The 21,759-nt window shown below is 59.6% G+C and overlaps 1 protein-coding gene across 2 annotated transcripts in view; it reads right to left on the reverse strand.

Annotated features, from left to right (window-relative positions):
* The window catches only part of LOC114509135 (protein sidekick-1), a 302,435-nt gene that overhangs the window by 161,129 nt on the left and 119,547 nt on the right, over nt 1-21,759 (reverse strand). For both annotated transcript variants that reach the window (XM_036014721.1, XM_028527266.2), the window contains one exon: nt 19,721-19,854. In XM_036014721.1, coding sequence (XP_035870614.1) covers nt 19,721-19,854 — 134 coding nt within the window. The remainder of the gene's footprint in view (nt 1-19,720; nt 19,855-21,759) is intronic.

The raw sequence follows: 21,759 nt of genomic DNA on the forward strand, positions 1-21,759 counted from the left end.
TGTGTGTTGGCCGAGCCTTAATTCCCCCCGGTTCTCACGCCAGGACTTAGCAAACGTGTGTTTCCCAGCAGCCCCAGCGACGAGGCCCCGCCGGCGCACCCCCGCCACGCGCACACTGCCCCGGGTCTGCCTGTGCACCACCACCTGCCGGCGGGGCGGGGAGAAGACGAGGGTGGCTCCTCCCACGGGCACCCCTGCAGGGAGCCCACGGCCACTCCCCACCCCCCCCCCCCCCCGCCACCCCGGGGCCAGTGAGCTGAGGGCTGTGGACCTGAGGCCGCCAGCTCTCCCCTCCTCTCCCGTGACCCGCGGGGTCAGATTCAGACTCTCCGGCTCGGCCATCGAAGCCCTTCAGCGGGGCCGTCCCCATTCTCTCTCTCTCCCTCTCTCTCGCTCTCTCTCACACACACACACGTTCTCCTCCGGGCTCGGCCTGTCTCCTGGACCCACCCCTGGCCCATGGGTTCTGGTGGGGCGGGTGGGTGGGGGGCATCTGCACCTCTGGAATAGTCTGCAGTGTCGTGCGAGTGGGGGGCCCACAGCCCTCGCCGCCTCACACCCCCCCCACCCCCGCCCCGTGGCAGCCACGTGGCTGCTGTGCCGGCCTCTCTCCCTGAACCACAGGTGCAAACGGGAGGCCCGCGGCCCGAGTCCGGCCCTCCGCCTTGTTTTATCCGGCCCGGCGCCTTGTTTCTGCCTGGCGGCAGCACTGAGCTCCTGATCCCTAGTTAAGGAGCAGTTACATTCACACAGTCCTAAAGTTCCATTCGGCCCTTTGAAGGCAACTGTGAGGCTGAGGTGGCCCCAGTGACAATGAGTTTGACACCCTGCCCCAAACCCGTCACACATCGCCTGCCTTCCACCCCGAGTGAGAGCCTTTGTGTGGGTGCCCTCTGCCCCACCCCCTCATTCAAAGCACCCCTGGGGCTCGTGGGTGGTCTCCGTTGGGCCAGGCGCCCGACCTCCCGGGGAAGGGGAGCTCCCAGTGCAGGCCACCCTGGAGCCCCCAGGGCTGGGCGGGGGCTGGGCGGGCTGGCCCTCAGTCCCATCTGCCGAAGGAATGACTGAGGGAAGGAGCCGCCTCTGGGAGCCGTCTGAGGCCTGGGAGAGGCTCTGGTTTGTCCGCCTCAGGGAGGGGGTCGTCTTCCCAACGAGCAGAGGGGCTCCACACTGTGCACCCCCCGGCGTCTGACCAGCCGACCGCCACGGCGCCGCCACGGAGCTCCGCTCCCGTGTCTCCCGCCCCGTCGCCCCGGGTCCCTCCCCTTCCAGACGGGTCTCTGAGCTGGCTTGCCGTCGCCGCCCGTTTTCCAGACGTGTCCTCAGAGTTTGTTTGGTTCTGCATGACGACAGGGCTTCCCGGCCCTGTGAGTCCAAAGATGACTTCCTGGAGGACGCTCGAGGCAGGGGCCGGGGCTGTGGGAGGGTCTCGTGGGAAAACCCGTGAGACCGACGGGTCAGCAGTCGAGCGCACAGTCGGTGCCCGGCTCCCTGCCGGCCGGTGGTTATTCCACCATTTCTCCCCCGAGTCAGGACTTCTTGGTGAGTGGCCACGCCGCACGCCAAGCCACACCCTGAGTCCGTGGTCTTGTCTCCACTACCCTCCAGGTCCCTCCAAAGGGACACAGTAAGGCACCCCCATTCTGGCCCCCAAACCGCGTCCTTGGCCTGCGCACGCCCCTCTCTCTGCGGCCCAGTGCGCGGCGGGCGGCGGCTCAGACACGGGTCTTTCTCATTTGTGGAAGTGAAAAAAAATCTGACACGATTATAAAAGTTACCTTTACTCACACATTCACCACAGAGCCTTTACTGAAAAAAAAAAAAAAAAAAGTACATCGCCCAAAATCCCTGTATTGCAAACAGACACGGTCACCCTGTCACAAACATCCAGACGGAGGCCACCCCCCTCCCCCATGTCCCCCGCCCCCCGGGAAGCACCTCTGGGCAGGGTTCCGGCCTGGCCTCGGCCGCCGTGGCCCAGGAGCTCCGAGCGGGGCTCCCCACCTGCGGCCGAGTGGCAGGGGGACTGGTCTCAATGGGGGGGCACCCGGTTCCCAGTCCTGTGGAACTGGAAGGGCCTGCAGCTGAGCAGTTCAAAGGAGATGTTTGTGCCGGAAACTCCCCCAGCCGCGGGCAAGGAGCAGTCTTTGGAGACTGGCTTCTGCTGGGTCCCTTCAAGCGGAGGGCCAGTCTCCTGGCTGCTGGTCAGCTGGGCTCCCAAGGGGTCCGTGGGAGGGCACCCCTGCACCCCAGTGAGGCCCCTGCACCCCAGCGCCACTCGGACTGCGCGCCCCGGCAGAGTCCCCAGCAGTGGGACGGGGAACTCAGGCTCTGCTAGCTCAGTAATCAGGGCAGACAACGCCGTCCCGGAATTGTTTTCTTTTTCCAGCTTGGGTGCGCACGGGTGGGAGCTGGTAAAATTAGTCCACGGGCCCCGAGAAGTTCGCTCCTTTGCTGATTAAAGCCTTAATTGATTCCGGATGTTTTCCAAATCAATCTCCGAGTTACTTCAGGCGCAGGCAGGCAGCTCACACAGAGGCGTCAGCCCCGGGTCCCCGGAGGAGGCGCCGAGTGAGCGCCGAGCCAGCAGACGGCCCCGCTGCGGAAGGCACGCGTGGTCTCCGTGGGGGGGAAATGAGTCCCGCTCTCTCCCGTTTGCGCTCACATCAGATTTCATTTCTTCCTGGTGGCCCCCTGGCAGCGGGCGGCCCACTAAAACCCTTCCGTCTGAAGCACACGAGCACGCCAACCCAGAAGTGCCTGTGCGGCGCTCACTCCCTCGCCGCGAGCCCCACGTGGGAGAGGCTGTGAAGCTGCAGGGACGTCAGACGAGGGGAAGAGTGGGTTTTGTTTAAACAACACCACGGACGACTGACGGGCGGGCGGAGAGGGGCATGGCCCGGTGCCCAGCGCCTAGCCACCCCCACTCCCAGCTGACGCCGGGACAGACACCCTCGTCTGGGCTGCCCCGCTCACGCTCACGGGCAAGTGTCTCTCAGAGCCGTGCACCGTGGGGCTGGAGGGCCTGGGGTCATCGCCGCTATCCCAGGCGTCACCCAGTTGCGCTCCACAACGGCTGCATTCATTTCCACTTCAGTTACCCTACACACACCCTGCCAACGTCGGACGTTACCGAACTTTTCAGATGTTCGGCACTTCGACGAGGGACCGTTCACATTTCGTTTTAACTTGGGTTTCCTAGGTAAACAGTGAGCTCGTGTGTCTTGTCATGACTGGCGACACGTGCCCCTGCTGTACCGACGGCCGGTCTCGGGTTTCGCCACATCTTCCCCAGCGCTGTCCTCGTCTCGGGCCTCCCCCTCTCCCCCCGCCCCCCCGGCCCCCCCAGCAGCCGCCTCGCAGAGAACTGTGCTGGGATTCCTTCCTTGCAGGCTGGCTCTCAGCGGGGTTTATGGGGCCCTCTCCGTTGCACAGAGGTGTTCGATTTTTTTGAGGTTTTCAATTTTGATGCAATAAAATATTTTATCGGTTCTCTTATTGCTGTAAATTTTTGTTTCTCAAAAAGGCCGTCCCCACAGCGGTTATCTCCTGAGGCGGGCGCCTGGCGGTCTGCACTCATGCGTCTGAGCGGCGCGGGTCTGCTTGGGAGGGCGGTGGGAGTGGGAGCCCGCGTGGACGCTGGGGCTGGCTTCTCAGCTGTGAACCGCGCCCTGAGCGTCGGTCTGAGCACGTTGCCTGGCGGCTGTCACTGCAGGGGACCTAACAAGCCAAACGGGAAGGCGTTTTCATGGTGTCCCTTTTTTTTACTCTGCTGACACTGTAACAAGGAGTTAGGAGGAAGACCCAAATGCCACCAGCCGCCTGTGGCCTAACTTTAAGAGAAGCCAGATTTGGGGTGAGGCTGGCAGTGGGCACGCTTCAGGGAGGAGGGCAGGAAGCCGGGGAGCGTCTGGGACCCTGGGGACCTCCTGAGCCCTGCCTGGCTCTGCTGGGGACAGACCCCTGAAAATAAATCGCCTCACCCTCAAGGACCAGGTTGAGCTGAGATTTTCCGTCACCTCAAGTCCAGAGGAAAGTGCCACCACCCTGCAGCCACACGGGGTAGAGGCCCCCCGAGGATGAGGCACTGCAGGGGGGAAAAGCCACTGGGAAGGAAGGGGACCTCTCGCCCGGCCCCAGCGAGCACGGGCGGACGGACCAAGTCTGGGGGCCAGTCGTTCCCCCGGTGACCCAAACCAGGGCGTCTGCATGCTCATCCCCGCTTCCTGCCAGGGTTTACTACCTGACCTCTGTGCTCTGCCTGGAGACCTCACAAGGCAGACGGCTGCCCCGCGGAGGAGTTCCCACGCTCTGCCCCAGCCCGCTCTCCGCAGACCGCACTGCTGGCGGTCCCGTGTGCTGCTCTCCTGCATCCTCCCAGTCTGTCGGCTGCACACACAGGCACCAGCAAAGTGTTTAAAGTGCCGTTTTGTGTTTTTTAACGAAACGATACCACACGACCATGTACGTATGCTCACATACACAGTATCTCCTTACACAGGTTTTCCAGCAGAGCTCCAGATCTCAAATCCACCTGGTGAGAAAACGCACAGCGACTGTAAAACATACGACATGCCAGACCGTGGGCCCCGAGGACGGCCATGCTGGCTGCAGCGCCCCTCAAAACTGGGCTCCGGGACCCGCACTCAGGACCGTGTCTCCGGACCGGTCTGCACCGTCGACCGCCTGCCGTCACCGTGACCAGCAGAGTCTACACACACCCCGGGCCCCATCCGGTGACGGCCACCCGTGACCCACGCATGCTGCTGGGCGGCGGGACGGGCCTGAGCGGTGACTGGGCCCTCAGGCCGACGCTGTGCCTGTGTGTGGGCCGATTCCCCACCCAGACTCTGGGGGCGGTGACGCTGCGACAAAGGGGCACCACATTTAAAGACCACAGAACTTGGTTTCTCTTTCCTTAAGTGGCATATTCTGAAAGTGAGTGTCAAGAAAGGAATCTGTTAGACAAGTGCCTCTGCTCTCGCCTCCTCAGGAGTCCTGTCCCCGATGCATCTCCAGCTGCGGGGGTGGGTGGCCGCACCGTGACCACGGCAGCGCCACCGCAGCTGCCCACCGGTGAGCCGTCGCCCCCCACCCCTGGACCTCGTGCCCCAGGCTGCCCCGGGACACTACCAGACCTTGGTGGGGTCTGGGCTTCGACAGAACGTGCAGGCTCCCGAGCAAAGGCAAGACTGAGCGCCCCCTGCACGCAGCTCACAGTGGGGAGGGGGCCGGCCCTCGCTGTGGGGACTGTCCTCGACTTGCTCCGTGGCGCCCCTCCCTCCGTGGGCGGGATTAACTGGACCGCAGCCCCACGAGCCGCCCCGCCCGTGCCGGCCTCGGCGTGCACTTCCCGACGCACTTCAAACACGGGCTCCTGTTAGGAGTGCATTTTTCTCCTGCTTGTCACAGTGTGCAGGGCCCCGCTTTATTTATAGGCCTTGCTCTTGAACAACACCACTCTGGGTCTTATTTTCCTTCCTCCAGGGTGTCGGCAGCTGCTTAGCCGCTTTGCTTTTGCGCCCAGTCCCTTTCCAGAGGCCGTTCTTCCCCACACAGTGGCCGCGCGGAGGGAGCCCTGCCCGGGACGGGGGACCCGGCGTCCCTGCGGCGCCCCGCACGGGCTGCCTGGCCGGCGACAGTGGGGCTCTCTCTCACAGTGCGCATCCTCCCACGCCTGTATGACCGGCGGGTTTCGCTTCCAAGACATTACGTATCTCCGTGACGAGTCCTGTGGGGTTAGTGTTTTCAAAGTGTAGCCGCTTTCGAGGGACGCTGGCGACAAGGCGAGGAGACACACACCACAGGGAGGCAGGTTGTGTTGCTCTCTTCGTGGAAATACGGGTATAAGTTAGTTTTAACCGAGATGTAAGATGTTAAATACTTACAACGTTATGAACATGAAACAGAAATTAAATATCGGTTTCTTAATAAATATGAAAATACAGTAATTCCTTCATTGAAATGGTAATACCACTAAATTATTCAATTAATAAAACAGACTGTCTCGCGACTTCAAGACAGACGGTATCTCCCAGAAGCTCATTACCCGTGGTAGATAGCATCTCTGCCTGCCTTTAACAAGCGCTAAATGCATTTTAATAAAATGGTGATTTTCCCTCGAACACGTGAAACTTCCAACATATACTATGTGATTTTGAATTATTAATAACGTGCACTTGGGGTTTTTTCAGTTGGTTCATCAGGTCTGGTCAAGAACTCAGTTTTTGGAAAGCTTATAAAAAGTATCTTAATTTTACTGTCAAGAAAATAATAATTGATTAAGACAATAATAATACAGTAAGGACCATTGTACTTAGTAACTGATGCGAGGATGAGGCAGTAATAACAACAGCGGACTTCACTCTGCATCTCAGGGGCGGGGAGGAGCTGGGGACGTGGCGTCAGGAAAGGGGCCTGTGCGTCCCCGGGAGGGCGCATGGGCAGGAACCGGGGCAGCAAAGGGATTCCGGGTCAGAGGGTGTGTTCAGACCGCACCCGGGCAGGGTGCACTGCGTGCTGGTCTGGGTGGGGATGGGGGGGGACAGATGATGGGGGTGCTGGGATGGAAAAGGGAAGTTCACATGGCCGGGACAGGTGTGTGGGAGCCTGGGACCGCACCGGGCCGCAGAGGCAGGCGTCAGGTTCTGGAGGAGGAAGTGCGGTGGGTTGGAAAGAGAATTCCACAGTTGCAGGGGGCGGAGGTGGGGGTCTGGGGGGGACCTTCGAGGGACCGCAGAGGCGGCCGTGCAGGGCAGCCTCGTGGTCCCCACGCCAGGGCACCCGCGCCACCTCGGAGGGCGTGCCCCAGTGGCGCTCTAGGCCTTCCGTGCTCCCTCCTGGGAGGGCCGGCCCACGCCGTCGCTGGGCCTTGGCCTCCCTCCCGGGGCCCTCCCCGCCAGCCTCTCCGCTTCAGAAGTGAGGGGCAGCCTGTCGCCCAGCCGGACCCCAAGGCCGGACCACAGCGGACAAAACCCTTGGGGCACCGAGCGAAGAAGCCGTCCAAGCCCCTCGCAGCGGGCGCCAAAGCACGGCCGGCCCCGAGTCCACCTCACTAAGGGACGTGTTTCCCATTAAATTCGTGTACGTTCAACAATTATTTTTGAAATGTGTAATATACTCCAGTATGCTGATTGTGTCCTAAAAAGTGTCGTAGTGATAGCACGGAATTAATTCTTTACCAGAGTTTATGATCACTGGAAATAATGAACAAATGTCAAATGCAACGTACAAAAGTGTGTTTGTGCGTGTGTGAGCACGTATGTGCCCGTGTGTGGGTGACTACTTGTGTGTATGCTGCAGGGAAGTATGCTGGGGTGAGCAATGAAAAGTTGGAAGGAAAAAACCCCATTAGGATAAAATTGTATGTGTGTTTTTGGGGGAAGAATTCAATAATTCAGTAACATTCCCGCACCACCTCCTCTGCGGGTCAGCGTGTGTCGATGTGTGTGTGTGTGTGTGAGTGTGTGAGTGTGTGTGCACGCCTGCCTGGCGCAGAGAGGGAAGCCCAGTGCCCGCCTGGCACCCCGCAGGCAGGCCCGCGGCCTCTGGGCCCCGTGTGCGGACCTGGTTTCTCGCGGGCGGCGCTGTGGCGGGTTCCGGCCCCGTCAGCACGGCCCCCGACAAGCACGCGCTTGTGTCAGGCCGTGGGGCGGGCTCGGCCGCACGCTCGCCCCTCCCTCTGTCCCCTGGGCCTGGCCGACAACTCCAGTCACCGAGCGTCTCCCCTCCTGCCCCTCCCCCTCCTGTCTTCAGAGGTGCCTGTCCCGAGAACTCTCCGGGTCACCGCTCTGGATGCGCCCCGGCTCGGGCCGGCCCTCCCGAGAAGCGGCCCCCGGCTCGCCCGCACCGGCCCCCGGGCGAGCCCCGGCAGCGCCTCCGCTGCACCCACCAGGTGCGGGCGCCGACGCTGCTCTGAAACACACGGGGGGCCAGCACAGCCTTACGTGAAGAGCCCTTTTCTCGAAAACAAACAGCAAACACTTATTTGCTAAGCGATAATTGGATTAATTCGGGAGGTTCTACTTAGGGTGGATTTTGAACAGGGGATCATACATTTTATGAGAATTAAGCCTCTTGTTTAATCAGAGCAAATCAGACACGTGGTAGGCAAACAGGTCTGACTTTTGTCTCCGAGGCCGCGGGCAAACAGTGATGCCGTCGCGTGGGACTCGGGCCGGACAGCTGCATCCGCTTAACCGGTCCTTGAAGTCGGAAGCGACTTTCTCCCCCTCTCTCTGAACTCTCCGGTGTGGAAATCACAACGTAAGAAAGCGTGTTCTTCTTTGGTTAGCAAAGTTCCCTGTTGCGAAAGAGATTAAGTCGCAGGAAGCTGGAAATCTGGGGGAGAGATCCACAGGGGTGTGGGCTCCCTGCCGACGGCCCTGGGAGCCAGGTTCGCACCTGCGCCCCAGCCGGGTGCAGACCCCGGGCCCCTGGGTCTCAGCAGCGCGTCTGGGGTGGCCCCGGGGCCTCACCGAGCCTCCTCTTCCCCTCCCATCTCGTGCCAGCCACCCGAACGACCCCTTTCCCTCCGCCCTTGCCAGTGAGAATTTTTATTGGCATCCTGTACTGGGCTGTAGGAAAATGTGTCATCAGCACAATGCTCATATACTCTTCGCACATCTATTCCACATAGGTGTATTGAGTTTTGTCGGGCTCACCAAACCCGGCTGAAGCCCTCGCTCTACAGAGGGGGAAACTGAGGCGCGGAGCCCCAGCAGACGCGAAGCCGGGCCCCCCGCGGGCGTCCGAGGAGGGGGGTTCTCTGCGACCCAGACTCGGGCCCCGGACCCTCTGCGGCAAGGCCCTTTGTATGACCGCGCCTGAGTGCCCGTGATAGCATTGTTTCCGTCCCAACAGAAACTAATTAATTTTCATCAAAAGCAGGATGAATAAAAAAATCAGATGTGCTGGAAAGTGAATGAAAGCTAATGAAGGAATAGCGCCCGTTGAAAACAGGCTGATTTCAGTTAACGCGGAGAAGAAAGAGCCGAGGCCTGTTCTGCAGGTGAAAGGATTTTAACAATTTCCTCTCCACAATAAAGGCTCCTTTTAAAAACAGCCGCCAAGTGAATGACTCACACCCCACCTGGGGCTGTGAAGTAGCCAGTGCGCGGCCGGAACACCCGGCGCGGTCGGAGCGCGAGGCGGCGGGGGCTGGGCCACGGGCAGCTCTGAGGCGCACGTGGACAAAAGCGCGCAGAGGGCTGGCGGTCAAGTGCGAGTCCGGCAGGGAGGCCCGGGCTGCCCGGAGCTCCGCTGGCTCCTTGGTCGTTAAGGACCTACCAGGCTTGCTCCCGGGGCCCATCTGTCCCAAGCCCAAGCTGGCTGGGGGCTTGAGGCCGGGGCTGAGGCGCCTTCGCTCACTGACTAGAGGGGGGTGAGCCCACCCTGCTGTCCCCGAAGGACGCGTGTTCGCCTGCGACCCCTCCCCGAGGACACTGGGAGCTCGGGGCTGTGCCCTGGGGACGACACGCGGTCTCCACTGCCAGACTCGGTCCTGCTGGCGCCCGGGCTGAGGGCGTCCGGGTGCGATCCCACGGGGGCAGAACGAGGGGGAAGGAGGTGGGCCCCTCCCCCTCGGCCGGCACCACCGGCCCGGTGGCCTCGGCTGGGCTGACCCAGCCCCCCTTCAGTGCGTTCCGTGGGCTTGTGCCTCGTCCCCGCTGCTAGAACTGCCCACCGTCTGCGGTCGTCGGTGGGGGACAGGGAGCCTGCCCGCGAGTCACCTGGGTCCTCACGGAGTCCTCCGTGTCCTGTGGAGCAGCGGTGGCCGGGCCCCTGGTGGCTGTCAGCGTCAGGGCCCACGCCAGCACAGGGCTCTCGCCCCTTGCGTGCTGGCCTAGGCCCCCGAGTGCTGGGCGTGGGGGGGGGGGCACCGTCTCCCAGCAGCAGGCTGTCCGAGAGGCAGAGCCCAGGGGCCGGGTGGGGGTGGGTGCCCACGCTGGGTCAGCAGGTGCAGTGTGGTAGGAGGGCCTGTGGCTCTGCCCCCCCCCCCCCCCACTGTCCTCAGGGACTGCCCAAGGGGCCCTACTGGGCAGCCACCGTCTCATACCAGCCAATAGACAGTTTGCGACCCGCCTGCGTGTCAGCCCTGTGTCTGTCGGTGGACTGTGCCGGCCCTTCCCCCTGAGGCTCAGGTCTGAGAGGGAGGGGAGGGGTCGCAGCTGAAGGGGTGGGTGACATGGGAGTCCAGGGTCACTTTCAAGTAACTGACTCCTGCCGCCCTCCTCTGTCTGGGTGTGGCCTCCAGGTACGATCCTACCCGCCCGTCCTCAAGACCGGGAGAAGGTGACGATACCCGCCCCACGCTGGGTGGTGCCGGGGCCCGCGCCCTCACTGCTGTGAGGACCCAGAGGCTCATGAGAGCACCAGGTCTGTCCTTCCCCAAGTGATGGGCCGCTCTATGCCGAGGGGGGAGCGGCCTGGCTCCAGAACTCGGGCCCCGGCCCGCACTGGTTCCCCCAGCCCCCCCGGGCCTGCCGCAGAGGCAGAGCATGGGCTCAGCATGGGCTTCGGGCATTTGTGTCTGTGCGGTCCGTACGGGGATTTCCAGACGCCGTATCCTCCTCACGTGTTTTAAGTTTGCATGCAAATGATGACATTTAGTTTCCCGTGCCCGGCCACGGCCCGCTCTGCCCGACACGGAGCCACACTGGGTCCTGAGACGGAAGCGGACTCCGTGCCACGGAGGACGCCCCGGAGACCCTGAGAGGCACGAGGGTACAGGCACGATTGTTGCCTGAAGCGACCAGGAGTCACAGGCAGGGACCCGCTCGGAGGACTCGCTGATTAGGACACGCGGAAGGGGAACACCTTCAGACACGCTTCGGGCTCCTGCTATTTCTGACATCAGTTCCGTTTTTCCATCCCGGCCGCTAAGTGCTGCTGACCGAGCGCGGAGCCCCTCGCTGTGGCCTTCGGGGGCGGGGGACTCCGTGACCTTTCACGTTAACGGGTGCTTGACCTCATTTTCTTTAGACTTGATTTAACATTCCCGGCCACGCCGTAAAGGTCTACGGCTTTAATTGCCTGCTGTAATCGCCCTCCGCGAGAGCCAGGAGAACATCAGTGCTAGTGCTCGGCTGTAAAAGGTTACGACAAAGCGGGCCAGGCAGACGGAGCTGCCATGGAGAGGCGGCCCCGGGTCGGGCTGCCCGCACGCGAGCAGAGGCCGGGCGAGGGGCGCTCGGTGTGGTTCTGAAGAGCAGGAACAATTCTGGACGTGAGTGATCTGCAACCCGGAGCTTGAACACCGCACGCATGCTGCGGGACGGGAAACGGGGCGGGCGGCGCTCCGTTAGCAGCTGCAGCTCACGGCAGCCAGCCACACCAGCAAGGAGGGAACTGGGAGGAGGCGGCGGGGGTCGTCGCGCCACGGAAGGAACTAGAAGCTGAGCACCAGAGGACCAACTGTCGTTGTCATTTGTGTTTGACAATCGAGTAAATACCGTTCTTCTAAGAAAACTGTATTCACAACCAACAGCTGGTCCTGTGGCCACGTCTCAGCCCTCAGCCAGACAAGACACATCACGGGCAGACGAGGAATTCGGACGGTGTGTGTGGGAAAACCCAGTCCCCACGCCCCTGGCCGTGCCCTCTGGAGTCTCCCCGTCTGTGCCTGTCACCCGTGGAGACGGGGGCCAGACAGAGGGCTCCGGTGAGGGCGCCATCCGGGGTGCTCGGAGCGGGGCAGGGGCTGCGTGAGTAGGTCGTAACGTCGGGTCACTCTCCACGGAGACCCTGAAGTGTCGTGTTTATGGACTAGGAGCCTCCGACGACGTGACCCTCACCTCTGGCCAGTGGTGAGCGCCCCGGAGGCCACTTCCAGTGACAGCCCCAGAACTGCCACCACTACATACAGACGCACGTGTCCGGCATCCGGATACCCGACTCAGACCGGCACGGCGGACAAGGGGCGGGGGAGAGGTGGTCTGGAGACTGCCAGAGTGACGCTCTGTGGAGGTGCTGGCTGTAAACCTGGTTCAGCAAGTCCCCGCCCCATGCACGTGTGTGCCCTTAAGGGTCACACACAGTTGAGAGAAGCAGACGAGCACACGGGTCTTTACGGAATCCAAGCGGCCAGTCCGGCTCAGTGAGCACATGCCCCTCGCCCCAGATGCGGCCCGCTCGCCGTTCAGAACCCGCCACGAGAGGCCGGCGGTGGCCCTGGGAAATCGGGGGGCCCTGGGACAGAGCATGTCTTACTGGGCAGCCTCCGAGGCGGCTGGTGCGTGACCGACGGCGGGTACCAGCACCACTCAGTGTCACTCGCTGAGCTTCAGCGGGCCGTGCTCCGAAAGCGAGCTCTGACTCCAGCCCCCTCGCCCCCGCGCCCGCCTTCGGACCTGTGTGCGGGTGCGCGGCGGCTCCCTCGCAGTGCCCGCCCTCAGCCGGTCGGTCGCCCAAGGGCGCCAGCCTCCACACTGCCTTTGCTCGCACAGCGCGCTGATTTTGCCCGGGATGGACGTTTCTCGGGAGGGGTTCTGACACCCAACGGAGGCGCTCCCTTTCTCCGAGTGGCTGAGCCCTGAGGCTGCGTGCAGGGGCGGGGGGGCTCTCAGTGAATCTGTGGGCGGGGGGGGGCACTCTGTGGGCGGCCACTCCCCCGAGGTGGGCTTCTCCTTGGGCCCCCCTCGCCGGGACACGTGCTGACACCAGGACTGTGCCCGGTTTCAGGACAGATGCTGTTTTCTTTTTACAGGAGAAACCAGGGGCCCGGGGGTCAAACCAGCCCGGGCTTAGAGCCCCAGGTCCCGCCCATAATTCCTGCGGTTCCGGCCAACACGTTAACTTCCTAGCTCCGTGTGCTCTCCACTCTGTGGTGGAGCTGATGGCTCCCACGGGCTCCCGCGGAAACAAAGGGGGACACGCTGGCGCAGCGCCCGGCCAGCGCCCCGCTCTGGGACGGAGCCCCGGGGGAGAACCCCTGAACAGTGCAGTTATTTAAAGGCTGTCGTCCAGTGTGACCGAGCGTGGGGCAGTTTTTGCTTCTGCTCCCCTCAGTGAAGTCTGCAATGCTCCGTGTCTTCCACAGCGACAGCGGACATGGAAACTTTCCCAGCAGAGATCCAAAGGACCGCAAAACGTGTGATTTCTAGGGTATTTCAGTACTTTAATATTCTAGTGCATTTTAATGACACGAAACGCACTCCTTCATGTGTGCCCAAAGGGAGTTAAATATCTGACACAGCAGGCCTGAGGATCTGATACACACCATCACCCATTAAAAAAAACAAGGAAAAGCTCTAATTTTTGAGTCAGAAAGTTTACATCATTCCTTCATTTCCTTTCTGAACTTGTATTTTCATTCTACCCTACACAGACCTTTCCCTTTATTATACTTAATGATTCAAAGCATTTTATTGGCCACCCTGCTATAGTCTCTGAAAAAATGTAAATATAAATTGAAATTTTTCCGGCAAATATATGCCTCTGGAGTACACACATTTTTTTCTCTTGGATTGAGTTGTTATTACAATTATTATTCACACTCAATCAGAGTACATGTATACAAATTTTGATGAATACTATATGTAAAATTTCAAAACCACTGGAAATGCTTCGCTCTGCGAGCTAGATCATGAGGTTTACTGTAATTCCAGCACTAGTTTTGTTTTTATAGATATAACTGCTATGAAGTCTCATTCGCATGAAGAAAGGAGATGAGAACGGAAGGAATTTTGTTACAGAAATTGCTCTCGGCTCTCTGAACTCCCGAGTATCCCGAAGTCACGCAGTAGTTGATCAGTTACAACAGTTACAACAGGCTGGTTGTTCCGATAACAAACGGGCCCTGCAGTCGCGGTGCTGAGTGCACAGAGGCCTGTTCCGCGGGGCTGTCCTCTCCCCTCTCCTCTTGCTACCTGTCTGGGGCTGGGGCAGCCTCCCGCTGGGGCTCTGTCCTCTCCACTTGTGGCCTGGCCTCGGGTGTCCCTACGGGGGCAGGGAGGGCAGGGAGGGCAGGACACTCTGGCTCTCAGTGTCCGGGCTGGGAGGGACACACTTGACTCCACTCGCATCTCACTGACTACAGTGAGTCAGCTGGCCCCGGACTGTGAAGGGGTGGACGGCCCCAGGAGCAAGTGGCCTCTCCCTCGTAGTTACCGACCGACCCCGTTATTTATAACAAACCGTCAGCTGCCGCTGTGTTTGGCTCCCGCCTTGCTTTGCAGACTGCGAGGGGTTGGAAACAGCTGGTGTGTGAGATGGGTTACTTCCCAGGTACCAGAGCGCCCCACTTTCCTGGCCCCACTCTCGCAGCCCTGGCACGGATGGTCAGAACGGCCCCTGTGTTCGGCACCCGCATGTTTACGCCCTCAGACGCTGTCTGCACTGAGGATCTGGGGTGAGAGGGGCAGGGGCTCAGTGGGAGGGGCCGTGGTGAGAAGAGCCCTCGGAAACGCGGCCATCCGCAGACCTGATTCTGGAAAGAGCACAGGCACGCGCACACCTGGGGGCGGAGCCTCGAGAACCCCACACGCCCGCGCGCCCCCGGGAACCCATGCGCGCCCTGAGAGCTGTGCAGCCCAATTTGGTGATCGCTGCTTTGGGAGGCTGGGATGTCAGGCTAGCCCAAATCTGCTCAGACGTTGAGAGCAAATTACATCTCAGGGTTTAACCCAATTCCTGAGACTTACCAAGGGTGAAATTAGGCTGAGTGGGTCGCGAGGGGGAGAGCAAGCTCGGGATGGGAAGGGATGGGAAGAGCTGGGGCCGCGGTGCCGAGAACAGGAACGGGCAACAGAACAGCCTGGTGTCATCCTGTGGGCGGGGGAGTGAGTCACGGCCACGTCCATCTGTAGCTGCCTCGCTCTCTCTCTTTAACTGAAGTCTGCCTGGGCAGCGCCTAACCCCCCTTCGCCCGCCCACACCTCCTCACAGTCGGGGCTCAGGGACAAAGTGGGAGCAGTGGTGTTCTTGTTCGTGCCTTGAAACGGGAACCCCAGGGAGAGCCCGGATCCCTACGCCAGCACTCAGACCGGGCCTGCCAGGGAGGGGGCGGGTCTTCAGGCCCCCGTGCGAGCAGCCCCCTGGGAGGTGCGAGCAGCCCCCCGGGGAGGTGCCCGCTTCCCCCTCCAGAGAGGTGGGCGGAGGCTCTCTTACCCGCCCGCAGGTGTGCCCCCACCTCCGCCAGCAGCACGTTTAGTGCTGCCCGCGTGAACCCCCACGGCGTAGACGGCTGCACTGGAAAGCATTCGAGGGGAACCACGGACCCGAGTGGCTCAGAAGGCAAGCACAGGGGCAGGATGCACGGCGGGGGACACTGTTGTGGCCATGTGCTCAGCTCAGCCGCGTGAGCAGCACCAACGTACGACTGTGAGCAGCACCGTGAAAATTTGCCCCAAACTGAACATTGTTGGGAAGACCACGTAAAATACGGATTTCCATTCATACCACGTCGTGGGACACGAACTAGAGATGGAACGCAATGGTCAGGGTTGGCGAGACACAGAAGCTACTGTGTGTTTCACGTGTGTCTCTCGTGCGTGACAGCTACGTGCTTGTGACTCACACACGACTGAACCCACCCGTGTCGGGGCTGCACTCGGGGGCGGCTCAGGCGCTGACTGACGGGACCACAGCCCATACCTAGCTTGTCGGCTGCCCTCTGGGGAGGCCGGGCCACAGGGCCTGTGCGCCCTCCCGCAACCCACCAGCAGCTTCGCTGCCGGCCGGGTGGTCCAACTCGCCCCTGGGCGGTGGAGGGCACTTCCTGTCTCGAGTCTGACAGCCTTGGCGGTCGGGCCGACGGAGCCAGGCTGGATTCTGAGCTGGTCGTTCACGACACGGACAGTGTCTCCAGACCAGTTCGCAGTACGACCTCAAACCGCTCAACGGCTCTGGGGATCCGGCCCATGGCGGGGGACGGCTGGAAGGCGGACGCCTGCCCCCCTCCCTTTGAAGTTCAAGGCACAAAGGGAATAAGCTGGGATCCAGCCGGCGCACAAGAGCCACGTCTCACAGGCATCGTTCTCGGGAACCGTCTCTCAACCGCCGCACGAGCACGCGGTCTGCAGTGGAATTAGCATCGGAGAGGACAAAAGAATGTTAAGTGGCCTGCAGAATTGAAAGCAAGGGTCTGTCAGCCTGAAGGAGGATCATTTGGAACGACACCGTATCTGTGACTGCTGTGTGGAGAGGAGACAGTAAGTGAAGGAGGGAAATAACAGGAGAGGGAGGGGGAGGCAGTCATCTCTTTTCTAGTCCCCACTTCGTCCCCAGCAGACGAGCTCATTAGGCCGATGCAGATGCCGGGCCGGAGCTGATGAGGGCCGGGGGCGCCACCCCCCCCCCCCCCCCCCCCCCCCCCCCCCCCCCCCCGTGCAGGGTGCGCCTCTCCCGGCCCTGCCCGGTTCCTCTCTGAAGAAGACACTCCCGTCCGCATGTGCGTTCAGCTCAGAAGATCTGCTCCACCAAAGCCAACTCGGGGCAAAGCCTTCAAAGCGCAGCCAGACGCCGGTGACAGGTGTATAAAGCGCGGCCGGCCTGGCCCGGCCCGGCCCTCCGAGTGGAGAGGCCGCTCTCAGATGCGTGGGGCCCGTGTCTCTCCTCTCTGGTGCGCAGCTGAGCGGCGGGAGCCGCCATGAAAAATTCATGCCGGGCGCTCCCACCGTTCCACTCGCATCCTTGACATCGGCCGGCCTCATGTCACCTGAAAACTTCAAAAGCGAATCCTCCCCCCAGCCCCGCGATGGCGGCAGGCTTTCCCGGGAGTGGGAGGGTGGGGGGCGCTCGAAATGTGCGCTGCTTCCTGGCAGCAGCCGCCTGTGCCGAGTGCGCTGCCGCTCACCCTCTCCACCACACAGCGGGGGGTGGGGTGGGGGTGTTCCGGGACACAGACGCCGTCCACTACACCCTACCCCCACCCAGAGCACCAGGCGCTCCCATAGGAGGCGGCGTTTCACTTCTAACTGTCATGTGTTTTAAAACATCATTTATTTTTATCTGAGCCCTCTGCATCTTTTGCGCCCCATCAGCTTCAGGTCCAGCCAAAAGATCCAGCAAATGAAAAGGGGGCAAGATGCTGGGCTCTCAGGGACACAGCTGCCTGGGAAAACACGTGGTCTCCTCCCGTCGGGCTGGGGTGGCCTGCCACTCGCTGAGCTGCTCTGGGACGAGGCCGGCCCCCGGGTGCTGCCCCCTCCCTGCAGGGCGAACGGTGTGTTACCGCCACGGGAAGCAAGGAGGGGGACGCACGGCGCTCCAGTTTTAAACTAGTTCTAGTGCGATCCACCAGGAGCTTAATTCCCAGCACCTTACAGCCCAATTGTATCCGCTACGTAAAAGTCCCCTACTTGAGTCTCCTGATGCCAAGGACACATTTATTTCTGTGAAATGATAATTGGCTGTAATATCTTTTGATTCTTCAGAAATGCTGGCTGGGAAGTTCTTAAAAAGACTCATCAATATTGTTTGGTGTTTTGTTTTGTCAATGCCCACATCAGGGGGAAAAAGACTTTTCAGAGTGCAGAATGCACCGAACCTCACTGCCAGCGTGAGCTGGTCGGGCGGGGGGGGGGGGCGTCTGACTATGTCCGAGGCGCGGCGGGGGGGCGGCCCTCCCAGGCTTGGGGCTGGCCTGTGGGGGGTGCTGGGGGGCTTTTGCTGGAGGCCGGAAAGGAGGGAGACTCACGCACACAGTTCTGGGGGTTTCACGTTTCGCCTGTCCTGATAAGAGGCGAAGAATGTACAAAGGAACAAAATGCAGGTTTTCTCCGAGGATGTGAAAGGCATCCTCATGTCAACCTCCTTGCACCTCCCTTTCTGCACATTTTACCCGGCGCCAACGGGAAGATAAAAATATACAAGGGAATGGAGTGCAAGGAGCTAATCATAATATTCATGAGCTGCTTCCAACAATGTACTTCTCGGATGGAGTAGAAACTGAAATTATTTTTTAAATTTGCATATTCCAATTATCTGCTGCCGCGGCGTTGTTGCGTTAGCATCGCGACGTGCACGGTCCCAGCACGCGTCGCATTTTCCACGGCACGCGGGAGTGCCTGGGCACAGCCATCCTGTCACTTCGGGGGGCTGGCACCACGGTGGACAGAATATGTGTGCATTCTAACAGACCGAGACAAATGCCCTTGTTTCCAACTCAAAACTCCGCCAATCTGACCTATTATTATCCTGGAATGTGTATTACAATTTAGTCCCGAATCAGATTTGCTAGACAGAATAAACGGCTCTAACTGCAATACTTGAAAATCTTTAGAGTAATCACAGTCTATTTGATGATACAATTTCCATCCTTTCTTATCAATATTGAAAAAATCTCAATAATTTACCTTCATTCCTGTTACGATTCTTGATTCAGAGGGTCCTTCCAATCCCAGCACACCACGGGCTGCCGGGCGCTGTGGGCCCCGCACCCAATCTAGGGCTGTGCCGACCACCAACTGCGCCCTTGGCCTGTCGTCTGGGGACCAGCGTTCAGCTCCCTCCGAGGACTGGGGGTGGGGGGGGGGGGCTGCCGGCAGGAAGGTGCGGGCCCATGACAGCATAGAGGCCACTCCCCGTCTCCTGCCCCCCAGTCGGCTACAAACATTCACTCAGAAAATCCCACTAGAGGCCACACGACCCCCAGGGACCACGAACAGACGCCAGGATCCTATCCCACGTGTGGAACAAAACTTCTCAAACAACCTGTGAGGGGGCCATTCCTTCAAGGTGTTCTTTAAAAAGCGGGATCTACGCACGTACAGACAAACCCACTGAACTGACTGTGGTGCGACGTGATCACAACGCTCTGAGGTTTACGGGCCTCTCCCGGCTGCGTTTCCCCGGCAGCACGAGCGCTGCGTCTCCCACCACGGGGCTGCACGCGGCCGGCGGTGCGCTGTCCGACCCGCACGCTCTCATCTCCCTTTGCCGGGAGTTCTGGCCTCTGGTCATTTCCCCGTCCCCAGCACTTACCTCTCGCTAGCAGAACTTCTGGAGCCTTCCTTCAAAGGCCAGATATTTGAACTAAGTCTCCTCAAACGAAAATGTCCTTAAATAAACGGGACATGTACCTGTATCTGTGTGCATTCTCGACCTGATTTAGTTAAATCCAGTAGAAAAAAATGACCAGCTGATTGTGCTTAAGAAATACTGCTAATTTCCTGGCTGGTGTAGCTCAGTGGATTGAGCGCGGGCTGCGAACCAAAGTGTCGCAGGTTCGATTCCCAGGCAGGGCACATGCCTGGGTTGCAGGCCATGACCCCCAGCAATCGCACATTGATGTTTCTCTCTCTCTCTTTCTTCCTCCCTTCCCTTTCTAAAAATAAATAAATAAAAAATATTTTTAAAAAAGAAATACTGCTAATTTGAACACTTATATTAGTGTGTATATTTTCTCAAGGATTTTGTTATTAAGTTAAAAGAACATGCCCTGTGCCTAACCTCGTCTCAGATAAGACCCACAGACACAATTCCCGTAAGTCAAAAGGTGTTTCGTTGTTGGAAACCGCACACAGTAAAAGTGCAAGGAAGCAAAAGATACACTTCAGCCCCCCACACAAACACGACTGTGCATGCGGAACTATGAGCTACAGGCACGTTTTCTGCCTGTGGTCTCACAGGAAGCACCCGCCGACCTTCGGTCAGCAGTGAGCCGCGGCACCGGCCCCGGGGAGCTGAGACCTGGTGCAAGAGGCCCCCGCGCGGCCGCGGCTGTGCACCAAACCCGACTTCCCCGCGCTCAGGGCGGCCGGGAGGGTTGGGAACTCACTGGTCACGCTCAGGAGGACGGGCGGGCTGGTCCTGTTCTCTCCGGTCCTCTCGTTGACGGCCTGCGCGTAGTAGGCCCCCGCGTCGCCTGCCTCCGCCGCCAGGATCACCAGCTGATTCTCCAGCGTGATGGCTCTGTGTCAGAGAAGGGACAGCGTCAGAGCCACTCTGAGGAGCCTCTCCTTTGTCAGACCCATCGTCCCACCAGGCCAACAGTGGAGGGAGGCCCCAAGGGGCCGTGGGACCAAACCCTGCAAATGGGGGGCCGGACCACCAGACCCAGACCGGGGCAAACGGGTGGGTGGTGACGCTCCACCGCGGGCAGCCTCCCTGGAGCCCCTGCGTGTCTGTCTCCAGACCGCGGGCAGCGGGGAGCCGCAGCGGGCGCACTTCTCCCAGAACCACCGCGTCAGTCCAGGGCCCACGCTCCTCGCCCACACCAGCCCCCATCCCAGAAGGGCAAGCAGCCTGTCGGTCACCCCCGAATCCTTCCCCTGTACCCCAACCCCATTGTGAAAAGGAGCCTCTGAGACACCTGGGAGCTTTCTGCCTGCCCGCTCTTCAGAAATGAGGACACTGAGGACCAGAGAGGTTAGGTTGTTTGCCGAGGTAACACAGCAAGGCGGCGATAAGGGAGGGAGGGGTGCGCCCTCTCACCCTCACGCGGGTGCTCTGCCCACCGTGTCTGCCACACAGACTCCCGCCCAGCGGCGTGCTTACAGGAAGAAGAGAAATAACAAAGCCACAACCTCCATAAATCCAAGCAGCTGTTAGTTACAATGCTCGTCCTGGACCCCGTGCGCCTGCTGGGGCTCTGTGCTCTCGTTCCCAGCGAGGGAGAACTCGGTGGAAACAGAAACACGGGGCGAGCGAGCTCCTCTTCGGCTGGGGACGGGGCGCTGAGAACGAGACTCACCCCGAGCCCCACAGCGCCACTCAGTCCGCGCTCTTGTTCCCGACACGCCGGGCGGCCGGCCCCCCCCCCCCCCCCCCCCCCGGGGCTGGACCGCTACCTCCCACACCTGCGGTCCTCCACGGAGAAGCGTTTTGTGTGTGCGTCTTTAAATCCCAGGGAGTCACGGCCCTTCCGCATCCCGATACACCAGGACCTCTGTTCTAGCGATGCGAAGCACAGAAACTTCCCACGAGGAATGTTAGTATAGCGACCTTTTCCTCCTGCTGCCTTTTGGGAAGCGTTTTCAAACAGCCTTGATTTTTGTCCCTGAAGGGTAAGTCACACAGACTCACCCTGAGGAGTCCCTGCTCACTGCGGGTCTCCACTGGCCCGGCCACGGTTCCAGGTCTCCGTGCTCACCTAGCTCACCGCTCACTTAAGAAAATGTCTCTGTTACGAAGTTTTCAATGTTTAGTCCCATAAAAAAATATTTTTAAAATTTTACTAGAATATTTATGGCTCCTTTATAGATTCCTTTAGAGGACCATAGAAATTATTGCATTTTACATTAGTACTTGTTATACTGGCGCCTAAAATTAAATGCGAGTATTTATTACACGTGACGTTACACATTTAATACTATAATTTAAAAACAGTAACTTTTTTTCTTTAACATCTGATTTTTGCCTTAGTGATTTCAAATACGCCTATTATTTCTCAGAACTATTCTCCAAAAATACCCATAATTCTCTATATTATATGGCATTGTTTTAAGGGAACCGAAAATTTAACAGTACATAAGGAACACAAACATTAAATATTAAAATTTACATTTACTATCATTTATATCTTTAGGCTGATTTTTCTCTTAGTTTTTAATTTCTAGACCCGTTTAAGTCAAAGCTCATGAGGAAAACTTACCTACTGCCAAACACGCACCATAAAAATGCCCGAGCTTTGGAGAACATGAGATGAATAGGGGTCAGTTCCCCAGAACACATACCTGTTTTTCTACCCAGCTCTCTCTGAACACAATATTTCTATTAGTAAAACTGACTTTAAAATGCAAATTAAAACACCTAACGACCTTCACCTTAACTTCAAACCCCGACGACTTCTGTGACACGTAAGCCGAGAGCAGCCTT

Source organism: Phyllostomus discolor, chromosome 13 (assembly GCF_004126475.2).
Source record: "Phyllostomus discolor isolate MPI-MPIP mPhyDis1 chromosome 13, mPhyDis1.pri.v3, whole genome shotgun sequence".
Lineage (NCBI taxonomy): Eukaryota > Metazoa > Chordata > Mammalia > Chiroptera > Phyllostomidae > Phyllostomus > Phyllostomus discolor.